This window comes from Calonectris borealis, chromosome 16 (assembly GCF_964195595.1).
Source record: "Calonectris borealis chromosome 16, bCalBor7.hap1.2, whole genome shotgun sequence".
In the NCBI taxonomy this organism is placed as follows: domain Eukaryota; kingdom Metazoa; phylum Chordata; class Aves; order Procellariiformes; family Procellariidae; genus Calonectris; species Calonectris borealis.
In genome coordinates, this window is record NC_134327.1 from 14,991,079 (window position 1) to 15,007,242 (window position 16,164).

Sequence of the window (16,164 nt, forward strand, 5' to 3'; positions counted from 1 at the left end):
CAGGATCGGGGTGGGGGGGACCCCACTTGGGAGCGAGATGGGCGCAGTCAGAGCCTGGCACGGCCTTGGGGTAAGAAGTGCAGCTTTTATTGATATGACACCGATGCGCCGGCCCCTGCGGGGGGTCTGTCCCCCCAGGACAGTGGGGCCGGCTGTAAGGCCCAGGGCTGAGAGCCCCTCGCTCCCCCCACAGTGCTCTTTAGCAAAGCATCCTCCCACCCAAACTGGGAAACACTCCTGTCCCCCAGCAGCAGAGGGAGCTCAGCACTGGTTTGGGGCAGCAGCATCCCCAAGCAGGGTGTTAACAGGGGCCCACGCCGCCCCGAATGTCCCCCAGGAAGGGAAGGGGCTGAGCTGGGCCCCGTGCTGGGAGAAGCGGGGACAGAGGGTCAGCCCCAGTGCTCCCCGCTGGCCCCAGCTCGGGGAGAAGCGGCTCCAAGGGTCGAGCTCGGCTGGGAGCAGGCGTGTGCGGCAGGCGTGTCCAGCACAGGGTGCTGGGGGTCCGGCTGTGCCACGAGGGGCTGTAACCGGAGCGCTGGGTGCCCCCGGCCCTTAGGCGGGCGGCTTGCGGAAGACGCTCCAGGCGTGGAAGCAGCGGGTGAAGGGCCAGGGCTCGTTGCCTTTCCGCACCAGCCGGAGCTTGCGGGGACGCGTGGGGTCCTTGGAGCGCATGTGCTGGATGTAGACCTGGGGCAGAGCAGAGCCATGGGGGTCCCTGGCTGCTGGGAGCTCTGCACCGCCGTGCACGGGGCAGGATCAGGGCCCCAAGGGGAGATGGAGCCCAAATCTCCCCCCGCACCCGGCAGCAGCAAGCAGGAGGGGGGCCCTACCTGGCACGCCTTGAGGCTCAGCTTGATCTCCACCTGGCTGGTCTGGGTGCCCACCCACATGTAGACCTGCAGGAAGGACATGCAGCCGGGCTCAGCTGATGGAGCCACTGGTGGATCCAGCCTCTGCCATTCTGGACCCGGACCCGGACCCAGGATGGCCTCCCGCCCCCCGCTCACCTCCCGCCCGTTGTCCAGCAGCATGATGTCATCATCAGCCAAGTCATCCTGGCAGAAATCAGAGCACTTCTCTGATACGGAGAAATAGCCCTTCTCGTTGGAGCACCTGCGGGGACAGCGAGAAGGGGACTGCATCAGACATGAGTCTGTTAGGACTCAGCTCATGCAGAAGGAAGGGGTGTGATGGAGAAGCTCTGTTTCAGCTGGTTGATGCCCAGGGATGGACAGAGAGTTGGGAGGGGGGCTTTGCCTGTCGTGGGGAGCCGTGCCCTGGCCAGCCTGGGAGGACTGAGCCCCTGGCAAAGGCTAGTGTGGCCCAGGGCACTGCGGGACGAGGAAGGGGATCAGCACAGACTTCAGCAGCCCCACCTGGGCCAGGACCCACCTGAAGAGCCGGGAGTGCTTCATGTAGTCGGCGTCTTCATCATAGGGCTTCTGGCTCCCGATGCCCACCCAGAAGAAGTTTTCAGGCTCCTCTCCTTCATTGATCACCTGCGAGGGCAGGGACAGGGCTGAGCGTGGCCGTCCCCTGCTCTGGCAGTCACTGCCACCCAGGTAAGCTGGCACCGAGCCCCGCTGTGCCCCCACCCGCTCACCTGCTTGCTGTAGGAGTCGTCAAACATGTGGTTCATGATGTCCTCAGCCAGCTTGGCCTCGTCAGGGTCAGCTGCCCGGCCCACCCAGGTGTAGACGATGCCCTGGTTGTCCGTGCTCTCAAAAGGCACCTGGGGGAGCGCAGAGAGTCAGGGCTGCCCAAGCCAGGCGGGGGGCAAGTGGCCAAGCACCCCCCAGGATGCTCAGCCATGAGCAGTACCTTGAGGATGAAGCAAAACTCCGAGTTGAGCAGACCAGCGTCTGTGTTGATCTGGATGCACCTAGAAAAGAAGTCCACGAGGTCCAGTCAGCAAGAGATCGGGCAGCCATGTCCACCAGCGCGTACCCTGCCAGGAGGCTGGCACCCGTGGGTGCTGCCCGGCCCGGAGCAGCCCGCGGGAGGGCTGACCTGGTGCAGAGGGCCCCACCGTTGGTGCGGATGTGGTAGAGGCTGGGCTGGGGCGGGCTGGCCCTGTCCTTCCGCTTGCCCCGGTGAATGACAAACCTCCTCTTGAAGTGCGAGAGGAACTTGGGGTTCTCCTGCTGCTGGGTCATGCGCACGACCTGGCCAGGGATGGGTGTCAGCAGGGCCATGGGAACCCCCCCAAATACAACCCCAAGACCCAGCTGCACCCCCCTGCCAGCCCCCATCTCCGCTGCCATCCCCTGCCTGGGGGTCAGAGAGGGGAGGGGGGAGAAGTGAGGCAAAGCTGGGGGACCCTGTGTCACCCCCCAGGAGCACGCAGTGGGGTCACCTCCAGTTTGCCGGGGAAGAGACTCTCGAACTTCTTCTGGAGGCTGAAGGTGAAGGTGAGCCAGCCCATGTTGGAGGCCTCTCGGCCCTGCCAGAAGTAGACGATGCACTGGAAGTCTTCTTCGGGCTGCTTCTCCTCCTCCTCTTCCTCACCCTCCTCCTCCCCTTTGCCTTCACCCTTCTTCTTCTTCTCCTCCTCCTCCTCATACTCCACCGGCACCCAGTACCTGAGGGCAGGAACAGGGGCTGATGCAAAGGATGGGGCAGGTTGGGGGTCTGGGCAGGGAGATGGGGGGATGAGGGGGTCCAGCAGCCCCGGAGAGGGGGCGAGGCGGGTGTCACCTGCAGAGGAAGACGTAACAGTCGTGGGTGTGGAAGTGGCCAAACTCCTCCTCGGGCAGGCGAGCGAATTTCTTGCCCTCTAGCACGAAGCCCTCCATGCCATCCAGGTCCTCGTTCCACTCCTCCATCAGCTGCTCTGCCTGCGGCCCCACGAGCTCCGTCAGCCAGCGGCCACCCAGCCCCTCCGTCAGCACCGGCCCCAACGCCGCGGGGGGACGCACAGGACAGTCCCCAGCCCTACCTCACTCAGGGGCATGGGGGGCTGGCGGGGCAGGAAGAGCGCCGTGAGGTCGGCCTTCATCTGGTCCTTCTTCTCGGCATCCTTGCGGACCTTGCCGGCGAGGCCGCCCTCCTGCAGCACCGTCTCGGCGTTGCGGGTGTAATCCACGCGCAGGACGTCATCCCAGTTCTTGAACTTGGACTTGAACACCTAAATCGGGGAGCAGGTAATGCACCCCGGGCCACAGCACCCCATCCGAGGGGTCTGTGCCCCCGTCTCCCTCCCCGGCAGCACTGCCCGGGGGTCCGTGCCTGTTCGCAGGCACGTGGGCTGCCCTACCTGGCACTCGGTGCCCTCCAGGTTCCTGGTGACCATGGCGTGCTTGGGCCGGTGCAGCATGCCGCACAGCTCCTGGCTCAGCTTCAGCGCCGCCGCCCGCACCAGCCGCGGCGACTTCCTCCCGATCCAGATGAAGACGTCGGACCAGCAGTCCAGGATGTACACGCTCTTGGTGTCCAGCAGGCTCTGCAGCTGGGGGCACCCCAGGGAAAAGGGGATCAGGCATCCGCAGGCTTTCCTGGCTGGAAAATGCCCTGCCTGCTCCCGAAAGACAGCCAGGAAGAGCAGAGCCCCGCTGGCCGAACCTGCCTCTCCCAGGGCACAGCTGGAGGCACAGGGGGCACAAAACCAGTCTTACTGGTCAGACTGGGAGAACCTCCCCGCCCCATCCTACCAGGCGCATCTCCGGCATCAGATCAGCCTTCAGCCTCTTCTTGTGCTCCACCGAGAGCTTGTAGTTGATCTGGGGCAGTTCCAGGTAGCCCAGGCCCAGACCCACCTGCGGAGGGGACGGGGACACGGGTGAAGGGGGGGGCTGTAGGGTCCCGGCAGCGCCGACGGCCCCACGGCCGGCAGCTCCCCACCTTGTACAGCTTGGGCTTGTGGGGCTGGAAGTCATCGGGGACGCAGGGCCGGATCTCCTCGGGCTGCCCCCCCAGCGCCTCCCAGAAGTCGGGGGTCTCCTGGCTCTGGGCGAGCAGCGTGATCTCCGCCTTGCCCTTCCGCTCGTTCTTGTTGATCTTCTCGGCGAAGAGCCTGCGGCGGGAGCGGGTGAGGTGGCGGGTGGGCTCCCTGCACCCCCAGCCCCCCAACCAGCCCTACCTGGCCTTGGTGGTGCCGCTCAGCGTGGCCTGGCTCCCGCGCCACACGAAGAGGTTGAGGCCGTGGTCCAGGAGGAAGACGAACCTGGTGGACACAGAGGTGAGAGGACAGTCAGGACAGTCGGGCTGCGCCGAGCGTCCTCCCCAGCCCGGGGTCCTCACGGAGCAGAACACCGCAGCTGCTGGGGCTGCCAAGGGGGGTGTGGACCCACATCCTTGTAGAAAGGTGCTGGCACGGCCGCTTTTCACCCCAGAGCCGCAGCTACGATGTCTTGGGTGGACCCTGCCAGCACCCTGTCCCTCCGCAGGGACCCTGTGTCCCCGGCCGCTCCCCCTGCTCACCGGGGGTCCAGCGATGTCCCTTTCAGTGCCACCGGCTCCAGCTTAATGTTCTTCTTCCCATAGACGCGGTACAGCCTGGGGGAGAGACAGCCACGGTGGGACGTGGGGCACCGCCTGCCCCACGCATCCCCCCAGCCCCTGGCCCCAGCGGTACCTGGTGACGTATTGCGTGTCCTCGACGGTGAAGAAGCCGCTGGCCGTGCCACCCTCGATGTAGGAGATGTCGTTGTCGAAGACCTGGGGGCAGGAAGGGGGTGAGGGTGGGAGAGGCAGGGCTGGGGGCTGGGGGGGGCTGGGGGTCGGCCTCACCTGGAGGAACTCGTCGCTCTCGTCCCCCATCTCCTCCCGGATGCTGCGGCACTCAGCCCCCAGGTAGTTGCGGAGGTTGACGGCGTGGATGGCGGAGCAGGCCTTCTTGTCCAGCGTGGCCTCCTGCCCGATCCAGTAGTAGATCTCCCAGTTGAGGGAGCCGTTCTCGTCCAGAAAGGTCTGGGGAGGGATGGGGTGTGAGATGGGACAGCCATGGTTGGGGACGTGGGGGACCCTCGGTCCTCCCGGGTACCTTGAGCACGATGTAGCAGTCGGCCTCGTAGAACTTGCCGTGGAAAGCCTCGTCCACCAGCGTGGGCACGAAGTTCTCGATCTGCCAGACGCAGAGGCCGGGCAGCTGCCCCACGTCCTCGCTGAAGAACTCCGAGTAGTCCAGCTGCGGCTTCTCCAGGCCCTGGTCCCAGCGGCGCGTCTTCAGGTCCGGCGCCTTCGCCTCCCCGCTCTCCTGCGGGGACGGGGACGGGTCACCAAGCTGGGGGCAACTGGGTCCCTGCCGGCACCCGGGGTGGGCCGGGGGCACCGCGGTGCCGCTCGGGGCCCCTCTCCCACCCCAGGCCCTACCTCTATCTTCTTGTTCTTCTCCTGGGCCACGTCCGACATCCCCTTCAGCACCTGCTTGGCCTGGTCGTCCTGGGCAGAGTCCTTGCGCCGCCGGAGCCGCATCTTGCGGGCCAGCGGGTCCTTGGTGCCGCTCCCTGGGGACACGGGGACAGGGTGAGAGGCAGCCAGGACACCCACGCCTGGCGTGGGGCACGCCGTGGGGCACGGCTCGTTTCCCAGCCTCTCCCAGGGCGCTGCCCGAGGCAGGGGCTGTCCTCCATGTCCCTGCACGCTTACCTGCTGCGGCGGCCGCGACGGTGGCCGGGGAGGCTCCGGCCAGGCGGAGCTGGTTCTGCAGGGAGAAGTCGATGTTGTACCACTCCGACGTCCGATCCACCGGCTTCGGGGGCATCACCAGGTTGGGGTTCTCGCGCACGTCCAGGATCTGCAGAGGAGGGGACGGGAGACCTCACTGCTCCGAAGCACGGGCTCACGGGGACACTGAGGATGTGGGGTGGGACAGGAGACCTCCGGCGCACCCTGGGCTTCGGTGAGGTGATGTGGAGGGAGCCCCGAACCCACCACCTGCCTGGGCTGAACCCTGTGCCAGACGGCATGTATTGGCCCCAAGACCCCCTGTCCTCACCTCACCCCATCCCATCCCACAGCCCTGGATCCCAGGGACACGCTGGGGCTGTGGTGGACCCAGCCCGAGGCAGAGGGGCTGTTGGGCTCTCACCTCCACGTCCGTTAGGAAGTGGATGGCCTCTGGCAGCGTCACCAGGCGGTTCTTGTTCAGCACCAGCTTCCTCAGCTTGGAGCACCTGTGGGACACGGAGATGCTGGTGAAGGGCCAGGCCAGGGTGACACCCTGTCACCACACAGCCTCCATGTCCCCTCTTAGGGATCCAGCTGGGGGCTTTCCCCTACCTGCACAGGCTCTCGGGGATGAGCTCCAGGTTGTTGTTGGCCGCCATGAACTCCTCGAGGTTGGCGAGCTTGCCGATGCCTGAGGGGATCCCGTCGAAGTCGAGCTTGTTGGAGTTCAGGTACATCTTCTTCAGCTTGGTCAGCTTGCAGATGGCCGACTGGGGAAGGAGAAGATGGCAGGGTGAGGGAGAACCCAGTGGCATCGAGGCACGGGCAGGGACGCCATGTACGGGCAGGGACATACAGGCAAGGAGGTGAGCTGGTTGCGGGACAGGTTGAGGGTCTCCAGCTGGGTCCACTGGTCGATGCAGAGGGATAGCTCCGTGATCTGGTTGCTGCTGAGGTTGAGGCGTCGCAAGCTGCCCAGGGTGTAAAGGCACTCGGGGACGCGACTGAGGTCGTTGCAGGACAGGTCCACGTCTGGGGGAAGACAACGGGGTGATGCCCCCGGCCGGACCCGTGCCAGGGCTGAGAGAGCCCCTGGAGGGCCCCACGCACCCTGGGGCTGGGTGCCCCGGCCCTACCTGCCAGGTTCACCAGGCCCTCGAGGCTGGTGGGCAGGTTGCTCTGCGTGCGCTGGGTGTTCCTGAGGTGGAGGGTCTGCAGGGCCGTCATCGCTGGGAGCTGCCTGCGGGCCACGGAGAACCACGGGGCAGAGACGGCGTCAGGGCTGGAGCAGGCACCCGGCCCAGCCCTGGCATTGTGGTATCCAGCCCGGAAAACGGGACCTTACCGGAGCTGTGCGTGCAGGAGGGGGTTGTTGTTGAGGATGAGGGTCTGGAGGTGGACCAGGCGTCTCATCTGCGGTGGGAGGCTCTCCAGCTTGTTGTTGCTCAGGTCGAGGTAGAGCAGGTCCGTCAGGTTGATGAAAAGCTGATTGGGGATGGTCTCGATGCTGCGGGGATATGGGGATCTTCAGGGCTACCCGAAACCTGCACCAGCCCTGGGTTCCCTCCCGGAGAGGGGCAGAGAGTGGGACCCGGAGTGAAGGGGGGTGGTGGATGGAGGTGGCCATGGCCAGGGGGAGATGGCTGCCCTGGCCCAGACCCACCTGTTGTGGCCGAGGTTGAGGACCAGCATGTTCTTGGCGTTCTCCAGTTCCCGGGGACACTCTGTGAGCTGGTTGTAACTCAGGTCCTGGGGCAAACGGTAGAGCAAAGCAGGCATCACCCTCTGCCCCGCATCCAGCAACCACCACCCCAACCCAGGGACCGAGGGGCATCTCTGGGGGCACTGCCTGCCTACAGCCTTGCCCTGCGGATCGGTGCCCGGCAGCAGGAGCTGGACGAGCATGCGGGGAACCCGGCCACGGCATCAGCCACTAAAGGAGGCATCGCCACAGGGCTGTCCTGCCCGCAGCCAGCTCCCTCGGTGCTCAGACATGGGTTCAGAAGGGCTGGCGCTGGAAGTTGGGAGTTGTTGCTGCGGGGAAGCTCATTATGGCCTGGGCTCCCGAAAGTTGAAAGGAGCCAGGCAGCGCTGAGTCCTGATTTACTCCCTGCACCTTTCCCCTGGACGCTCCTCAGCCCCATCGTGCTCCCCAGGGGCACCAGGGGCCACCCAGGCGCAGGAGCGGGACCCAGGAATCTGAGCAGCGATTCCCCTCTCGCGTTAGCCGAAGAGACTCTGCACCTACCAGCACCGAGAGGTCATCCAGCTGGAAGATATCATCGGGGACTCCCGAGTTCTTCAGGCTGTTTGCACGAGCCACGATCGCCTTGAAAGAGGAGAGAGAGGCAGGACTGCAGCCACCCGCCGGCTCTACGCCTGCTGAGCCCCCCGGGGTGCCTGATGCAGGCGGGATGCGCGAGGGGAACGCTTACCCGGAGGCAGGGCAGGCCCGAGAGCTCGCCGTGGAGCGTGGTGAGGCTGTTGTGACTCACGGAGAGGTGCTCCTGCAGGGATGACCCAGACAAGCCCCAGTGAGCAGAGAGAGGAGCCGGGGCTGCGCGGGGCAGCGGTCGTCCCCCTGCACTGATGTGGGGGGTCCTCAATCCCAGGAGAGTTGGGGGCTCGCAGAGGCATGGCGTGAGCTCAGGCCTGGCCCACATGAGGCTGCTGGGATGCCCAGGGTCTCAAACTGGTTGATTGGCCCCATGCTGCCTCTGCACCCCTCGTTCCTTGGGGCAGACCTGGCTGAGACATCCCAGCCCTGCTGCAGGGTTCGGGGTGCTCTGGGCTGCTACCGAGCTGGGCTGTGGCAGTCCCATACAGTCCCCAAGCAAATGGACCCCAGTCCTTGGAAACGCTTCTACTGGGTGATCTGGGAACGGGCAGAGACTTGGGGACCGGCAAGGGCGGAGGAGGGCCCAGGGGAAATTTTTGTTTTCCTCTGGGCATCACCAGCCCGGCTGTTACCTGCTCAGGAAAATGAGGACTTGGCAGACCACGGGCGAAATGCCAGGTTTTAAGTCTAGCCGTGGCCCCCGAGCATCTGGCAGGACTGGCAGGAGCGCGGCTCCGAGCAGCATGGAGGGCTTCCCCGCTTGCTCTGCCTGCGCGGGGCGCAGCCGGCACGGTGACGAGAACTTTTGGCAGCATTTAAAGCGTCGTGTTTGGCTGACACCGATTTAACGATGTCCACAACGTGCTGCAGGACACCGCCAAAGCAAAGCTTAGCCACCGACTCCACCAAGGGCCTGGTCGTGTACAACTCGAGCCGCCCAAAAAACAAAGCCAGGCAGCTGCCAGCTACTGCTCTTTATATCTTTTAGCAAAGGAAGAGGGGGAAAAAAAGCCCCAAAACCTTAATCCTCCCCATACTAAACCTTCATCCTTCCCTTCTATTAAAGGGCAGAGGATCTATGCATGGTTTTTTGTCTGGTTTTCTAGGAAAACAAGGTGGAACCGAGTACAAGTCTGTCTCAACCCCACTCCTAGCAGTCCTGCATCCAATTTCAACCACAGGTCGTAGCTCAGCCCTATTATTAGACACCAGAGCATCCGCCGATGAGCCACGAGGCTGGCAGGCACCAGGCTCTCGGCACCGCCGTGCAGGGCCCCGACTGGCCCCGCAGCCCCCGTGGGAGCCGTCAAGCCCCGTCCCCTGCCCGAAACGTGCCGCTCACCAGCTTCTGGAGGGCGGCGAGCTCCTCGGGCAGGTAGCAGAGCCCCGTGCGGTTCAGCTTCAGCCAGCGCAGGCTGGTCATCGCCTTCACGTGCTCCGGGAAGTAGCCACCCTGCGAGGAGGAGGAGGAGGGTGAGAAAAACACCTGCCCCACGGGGTGAGGGTCTGGGGACTTCAGTCTGACCGACCCTGCGTGGTCAGGGGGAGGCCTGGATCACCCAGTCCTATGGGATTGGGAGCTGGGGGGCCAGGATCGCCCAGTCCTATGGGATTGGGAACTGGAGAGCCGGGATCGCCCAGTGCTAGGGGATTGGGAGCTGGGGAGCTGGGATTGCCCAGTCTTAGGGGATTGGGAGCTGGGGGGGCAGGATCGCCCAGTCCTATGGGATTGGGAGCTGGGGGGGGCTGGGATCGCCCAGTCCTAGGGGATTGGGAGCTGGGGGGCTGCGATCGCCCAGTCCTATGGGATTGGGAGCTGCAGGGGGCTGGGATCACCCAGTCCTATGGGACTGGGAGCTGGGGGGCTGGGATCATCCAGTCCTATGGGATTGGGAGGTGGGGGGCTGGGATCGCCCAGTCCTATGGAATTGGGAGCTGGGGTCGCCCAGTCCTATGGGACTGGGAGCTGGGGGGCCAACACTACCTGGCTCTCGGGGGCCCCATGGGCTGGGGAGGGGAGCTTGCCCAGCTGTAGAGGCTGCGGGTCAGGGACCGCCAGGCCCTATGGTGCCTATGGGGTCAGGGACCAAGGCTCCCCTAGACGAGCATCCCCGGTCTGGGGTCAGCAGCAGGGCCAGGGGGGCGAGATCGCCCAGCCCCGGGGGGCCGGGGGGGGGCCGAGCTGAGCCTGCCGGGCCGGGCCGGGCCTGACAGGGCCCTGCGGCGTCCGGGCCCGGCGCTCGGGGCCTGAGGCCGGGCTGCCCTCCCCTCCCCCAGTGCCCCCCGTCCCCCCCCCCGCACCTTGAAGTCGTTGCCGCTGAGGTCGACGCCGCGGACGAAGGGCAGGACCCCGGTGGCCGCCATGGCGGCGCTGGCGGAGGAAGGGCGGGGGGACCCAGCGGCCGCACGCCCCGCCCGGCTCCGCCCCCACCACCGCCCGGCCACGCCCCGGCGGTGACGCTCGGCGGGGGAAGAGGGTGGAGCCGGGTTCTGCTTCCGAGCGCGGGTGGGCGGTGCCCGCACCGCGCCGCGCCCCCATTGGTTGGGGCCGCGCCGGGGGCCTGCGGGGCGCGCCGGCACGCGCGGGCGGCCGGCGGCGCGTGGGCAGCGGGGGTGAGTGCGGGCGGGTCCGCTCCGGTCCTGCCCTTGAGCGGCTCCGGGCTCGGGGCTCGGCGGCGGCCCCGGGCGGTGCCCGCTGCTTGGCCGCCTGCCCTCGGCAGCGTGGGGGTCTCCGTCCCGGTCCCTCGGGGAGGCACGGGCTGCGGTACCCCCCCCCCCCGCCGGTTCCCCCCGCGGCGGTTGCGGCAGGAGCGGCAGGAGCGGGTGACCCTTCTCTGTGGTGACCCTTGCTCCTCCGCCGCACCCAGGCGTCCCGGCGGCGGCGGCAGCCTTTGCCCCGGAGGTGGAGGGATGCGGAGGAGTGGGCTCGGCCCGGAAACCCCCGTTCCCCAAAAAGCCCCATCCTGCGGGCTCCGCATCCCCTGGGGGGGCAAGTCCCTCGGCCAGGGTGACACCTCACTGCTCCTCTTCCCCTCCGCAGGGCGACCATGGCCGAGTTCACGCGCCAGCGGGGCAAGCAGCAGGAGGACAGCGGGCTGGGCAGCGTCCTCGACCTGCTGTTGGCCAACGCCAGGCTGGTGCTGGGCGTCAGCGGCGCGGTTGTGCTCACCATCGCCACGCTGGCCGTCAAGCGGGTAAGGTTGGCGCGGCCGCCGTCGGGGCTCCGAGGACTTTGCTCCCCGGTTGTGACGGGGGAAGGTGAGCAGCAAACCTCGCTGGCTGCTCCCGAGCTGCAGAGCTGATCCCTCAAATCTGGCAGAAATGCTGCTGGTGCCGGCGGCAGCGCCGTGGGCATGGAGCTGCCCACTCCCACCCCGCCGGGGCACGTGCAGCCCCGCACCCCGTTTGCTGGGAACAGCACACATTGGGGATGCAGTATCCCATCCAGAAAGGCACCTTGGGCTTTATTGACATTTGGAGACCTGACTGTTTTCCACTTAAAATCCGCAGGAAGAAAATGTGCGCCTTTGTGGCCCCCTAAACTGTATATTTTTGCTAGTAGAAGCCCTGCATGGGGCTGTGCCTCCCCCCGTGGGCAACAGAGGGGCTGTTGTCCCCCTTAGTTCAGGGTGTGACCACAGGGAAACGGTACAGAGATAACGACTTGTCCACCTGGTTTTCTCTCCCTCCAGCTGATAGACCGAGCCACCAGCCCTCGCGATGAAGGCGATCCCAAAGCTGAGCAGAAGACCCTGGAGGAGAGCTGGCAGGACTTGGCCTTGATCAAGGCGACGCCAAAACCCCCCAAGAAGCAGAGAAGGGAAGACCTCAGCGAGCCTCTGCTCCCTCCGGCTCGGCCGCTGGTGCCAGGTGAGGCTCACAATGTGCGTGCCGGCTCCCGCCGCGGCCGGGAAGATCACCTTGATGTGCTCCGGGCTGGCTGTGCCGCTGTTCTGGCTGGGAGCTCCGCATTATTTTTAGCTCAGTGACCGGAAAGCCGACCCGACTGAGCCTGCCCTCCTGGGAGGCTCCCGAGCCATGGCCCCTTTTTGGGTAATGCCTGCAGTGACGGCACCTTCGATACAGTCCTGGGCGCCTCGGCCACCGTGGCGTGGTGGAGGCTCTCGGAGCTTTGTTTCCTCTGGAGCGGTGTCTGCTGTGCTCGTTTTCTGGGTCAGCCCTCTCTAGAGGAAGGTGCGCTCGGGAGCTGCTGCAGACAAAGGCTGCCTTGTCCGGCTGCCTACAAAAAGAGCGTTTTTCCAAGTGGGAAAGCAGCCCAGCTCGGTGCAGGGCAGGTCCTGAGATACTGGACCCGGAGCGGGACTGTTCGCAGGACTCGAGCGATCAGGCAGGCATCGGGGTGGGCTGGATCTGCCTGAGCAGTCTCAGTGGGGCTGAGACTCGTAGGGACCCTGGCAGCGAGTCCCGTGCCCGGCTGCTCGTGCTTGGCCTGGTTTACCCATCTCTAGCTGGGGCGTGAGGCCAGGCGCTGTCGGGTTTTGAGGTTAGTTTGGGCTCTGCCTTGGCTGAGAAGCGCTGTTAACATCAGAGGACTCGGTGGTGGCCCTGTTGGCAAGGTCTCGTGTCCAGAGAGGTGGGCTGAGAGCTGGGCACCCACCTCGCGCCTCCCCCTCGGCAGCGGCAGGAGAAGCTGCTGCTGTAGGTTGCAATCTGCTCAGAGCTGTGACTTCTCCCTTCCCTCTGCCCCATCCCCTTCTCACAGAGCCCAGGGTCTGCTCTGCCCCTCTGGAGACTCCTCGGGTTCAATCCAGCCCTCCGCGCTGCCTCACGCTGCAGGAGAAGCTCCTCTCCCACTACAGCAGCCGGCTGGCCGTGCCCGAGGCGCAAGCGTCCTTCGCCCTGCAGCTGGCCAGGAGCATCTGCGCCCAACTGCAGAACTTCCTGCGGAGCAAGTGCCCGGAGCTGCCCTTCGGCAGCCTCTTCCTCAGTGGTCCCTTGCTCGATGGCCTCGGGGTTCTGGCAGCCGACCACGTCCACCTCATGCTGCCGGTGGTCCTCGACGCCACGCTCTGGAGCCTCATCCCGGGAGAGGACACCGTGGTGAGGAACCCCCAGTATTGGATGATCAAGAGGACTGATCTGGAGTATTTCCCTCGTGGGCGCAGCCCCTGGGACAGGTTCATCGTCGGGCGGTACCTCTCCTCCAACGCGCTCAACGAGACCCTCCACAAGATGCTGGTGGCCTCCATCAACTGGCCTGCCATAGGCAGCCTGCTGGGGAGCGTCATCCACCCGGTCGTGGCCTCCCAGGAGCTGAAGCTGGAAGTCAAACACGATCAGGTCAAGCTGAGCATCACCCTCTTCCCGGTGGTGGAAATGGAGGACAAGGTTCTTCTGGCTGCTCCTCCTGAAGGACTAGTGGAAAACCTCTGGCTGGAGAGCTTTTACAGGGCGGAGATCTCAAAGGTGAAGGAGCTGGATGCCGGTGACTCCGGGGCTCGGCAGCACTGCCTCCGCATCCTGAACGGTGTCTGCAAGAGCCATCCCGCCCTGCACAAACTGAGCGGCAGCCCCTTGACCCACGTCGTCCTTCACCTCAGTGCCACCAGTTCAGACTGGGCAGAAGAAAGCCTTGCTGACAGGTTCCAGCAGGTGCTTGAGGAGCTGGTAGGCTACCTGGAGAAAGGCGTCCTGCCTTCCTATTTCAACCACAAAATCAATCTCTTCTGCGAGCTGTTGGAAGAGGAAATCGATGAGATGGGCTTCATGCTCTACAGGGCCATATCTGAGCCGGAGCTCCTGCTGAAGGAGGAATGACCGGCGCGTCGGGAGCTCCCGAACGTAGGGTGTTTCTCCCCTGTCTGCTGCTCCTCACTGTGAGGGTTGTGATGCTTCTAGTTGACTAGTCAGTAAGAGGCAAAATTCTTGCACTTTATGAACAAAACAAAAGTATTTCCTGTCTGAATAAAACGTGCCTGAGCAGAGGCGGGTGTTGGCGTAAGGAGCCTTTGGCTGGGAGGCTCTGCCGAACCCGGGGCGAGTGCAGCCCACACCTCGAGTACCTACAGGTGAGTCCCGTCCGCTGGGCGTTGGGAGCCGACGTGAAGCATGTTTGGTCTCTGGCTCCTGGTGTCCTCTGCCTGTCCCAGCCTGCTGTCGCAGCTCTTGGGCTTCCCTTGTGCTCCGAGACCAGCTGGAGCTGGAGGGGAGCAGTTCCTTGCTGCTGCCGTGTCCTGCAGACCCCACGGGGTGCAGTGTCCCATTGGACACTTGGTCCTACTGTGCCATGCCCTCAGCCAGCTTTTGGGACAGGGTGGGAGCCTCATCCGTCTGCAGGATATTGCCCAAGCGACGACCTGTGTGGTTGTCTGGGCACTTCAAGGTACAGCCATGGCAAACGGGGCTGTGGGTTTATCCTCTGGAAACCCTTTCAGCTGCCAAAAGGGGCGAGCTCAGCCCTACCTCTTCATTCTGCCAGTATTGGCTCTGCCCCGAGGAAGGGGCGTGCTTCCAGCTCGGGGCTGGGGCTTTGTGGCCCTTGTCCCGCGCAGTGTTTTGCTGGAAGATATCCTGAAAAAGGCGGTAGCAGGAAGAGAGCTGCTGACTCGCAGGAGGCTCCTGGTATCGGTCCCTTGGTGGAGGCTGCAGCAGGGCTGCGTGTCCCCTCCCCTGCGGGTGGGTCGCTGCCAGAGTCCGTCTGTGGGTACTCGCTGCTCTGCAGCAAACCTCGGCGTCCCCTTCCAGTCTGCCCAGTGACCTTTTCACACCCGTGTTGCTGCTGTCTTGAGGTCCTGTTCTCCCGGAGCCCCATGGTACGGGGCAGGGAAATAGGACATGAATGATGCTCTGAGCAGAGCCCTTGCAAGAACTGAAGTGGTTTATGCTTTTTATTAAGAAGGTATGTTTTATTTGGGTATTTTGTTTTGTTTTTTTTCCTTTGAGTGGCTGCTAGTAGGCTTTGGTTCTGGCTGTAGTCCCAGGGCAAAGGAATATATTCTTATATTTAATGGGAAGAGCTGGTTTTGCACACTGGTGGAGATGGAGAAATCCTGTGGGCTTCAATGTGAGCAGCTGTTGTGGTTTAGTTTTCTTTACAGCTATCATTTTGTTTATGGGAGAAAAAAAAACCCTGTGCTTTTCCTCCCAGAGTGAGGATTACTTAGTTTGTTCCTCCAAACCACTTCCCAGGTGTCAGCGATGAAAATAAACCTTCCCTGTGTATACTGGTTCTCTTGTGTCAGCTCTGTTTTGTCTCCTTTCCCATGATAAGGGCTGAAGCGATCCTCCAGCTGCGGTGGCATGCCCGAGAACTGCCCAGCGCTGCCCAGGGCGTCCCCCCCCGCGCCAAGAGCTTGGCGGTGGTCAGACCCCATCCTGCACCGCCTTTCTCCCCCTCTTCCAAACCCCTACGCCTGCAGAGTGCCTGGCTGCGGAACGTGAGCTGTCCGGGCACTAAACTTGTGCCATTTACTGCGCGGCTGACCAGGGTTAGACCAGTAAAGCTGGTAACGACTGATGCCATCAGCGATGCCCAGCCTGCTGCCTGTGTGCTGCACAAATGCCTTCTGCTCCTGTTGCCATTCAGAGGCTGCTGCCCGGGCTTCTGCCGTGCTTTTGCCAGCTCAGTGATTGCATTACAAAGCCTCGTAATCCTGTTATTTTAGCCAGCAGGTCTGTATTTTTAGGCTACAGCTGTTAATCGTGGGAGTGAGGGGTACAGGCGAATGCAACCTGAGTTCTCCTGACCTTACTCCCTAGATTTAGGCCTGATAGCGATGGACGGCTGCAGAGTTAAAGGCTCTCTTCTCTCGTGCAGACCTCAAAGCGAATCTGTGCTGCTGTGATCTCTGCTTCGAGCTACCCTGGAGAAAGCGCTTCAGCCTCCTGCCCACCCTGGCTGCTCCATGTCACCTCAGAACTGACCCCGGGGAACTGCTCCCTGTCCCCACGGAGCAGGGGCCTGAGCAGCATCGGAGGCCCTGGGGGAAAAACTGAACGCTGTCCTCTGGCAGAAGGGGACACAGGAATCTCGTGGATCTACTTTCTTTGATGTACGGAGGAAGCCCCAACAGAGAGGGAGGAGGTAGCCTGGCTTCCCAGGGAGTTCAATCTAAACTAAGTGCAGGAAAACAGAACCTCCCTTCAGTTCAGCCAGCTCTCTCTTTCCCTGGGCAGCAACGCTGCAGCAGATGCAGCTGGTGAGATAAAACCGCTTCCCCTACCCCTCTGCAGCTCACTTCTAAATAACCGCGGGGAGT

General features: G+C 64.0%; 2 protein-coding genes across 2 annotated transcripts; one reads left to right on the top strand and one right to left on the bottom strand.

Annotated features, from left to right (window-relative positions):
- Positions 1-65: 65 nt before the first annotated feature.
- FLII (FLII actin remodeling protein) lies at positions 66-10,374 on the bottom strand. The gene is made up of 30 exons (XM_075165453.1): positions 10,247-10,374; positions 9,288-9,398; positions 8,043-8,114; positions 7,856-7,936; positions 7,271-7,356; positions 6,953-7,114; positions 6,744-6,847; positions 6,464-6,639; positions 6,220-6,377; positions 6,029-6,113; positions 5,587-5,734; positions 5,311-5,444; positions 4,982-5,194; positions 4,729-4,908; positions 4,574-4,656; positions 4,420-4,494; positions 4,079-4,162; positions 3,841-4,012; positions 3,651-3,755; positions 3,257-3,448; positions 2,939-3,127; positions 2,698-2,837; positions 2,357-2,582; positions 2,011-2,165; positions 1,822-1,882; positions 1,604-1,732; positions 1,393-1,499; positions 1,008-1,113; positions 831-896; positions 66-687 (listed from the first exon to the last, which is right to left on the bottom strand). The coding sequence occupies exons 1-30, from the start codon at positions 10,307-10,309 to the stop codon at positions 553-555; spliced, it is 3,798 nt and encodes a 1,265-aa protein (XP_075021554.1). The 5' UTR covers positions 10,310-10,374; the 3' UTR covers positions 66-552.
- Positions 10,375-10,940: 566 nt separating this feature from the next.
- MIEF2 (mitochondrial elongation factor 2) lies at positions 10,941-15,134 on the top strand. Its single transcript, XM_075165461.1, has 3 exons — positions 10,941-11,139; positions 11,638-11,815; positions 12,669-15,134. Exons 1-3 carry the CDS (start codon positions 10,993-10,995, stop codon positions 13,721-13,723), a joined length of 1,380 nt encoding a protein of 459 aa, XP_075021562.1. The 5' UTR covers positions 10,941-10,992; the 3' UTR covers positions 13,724-15,134.
- The last annotated feature ends 1,030 nt before the right edge of the window (positions 15,135-16,164 follow it).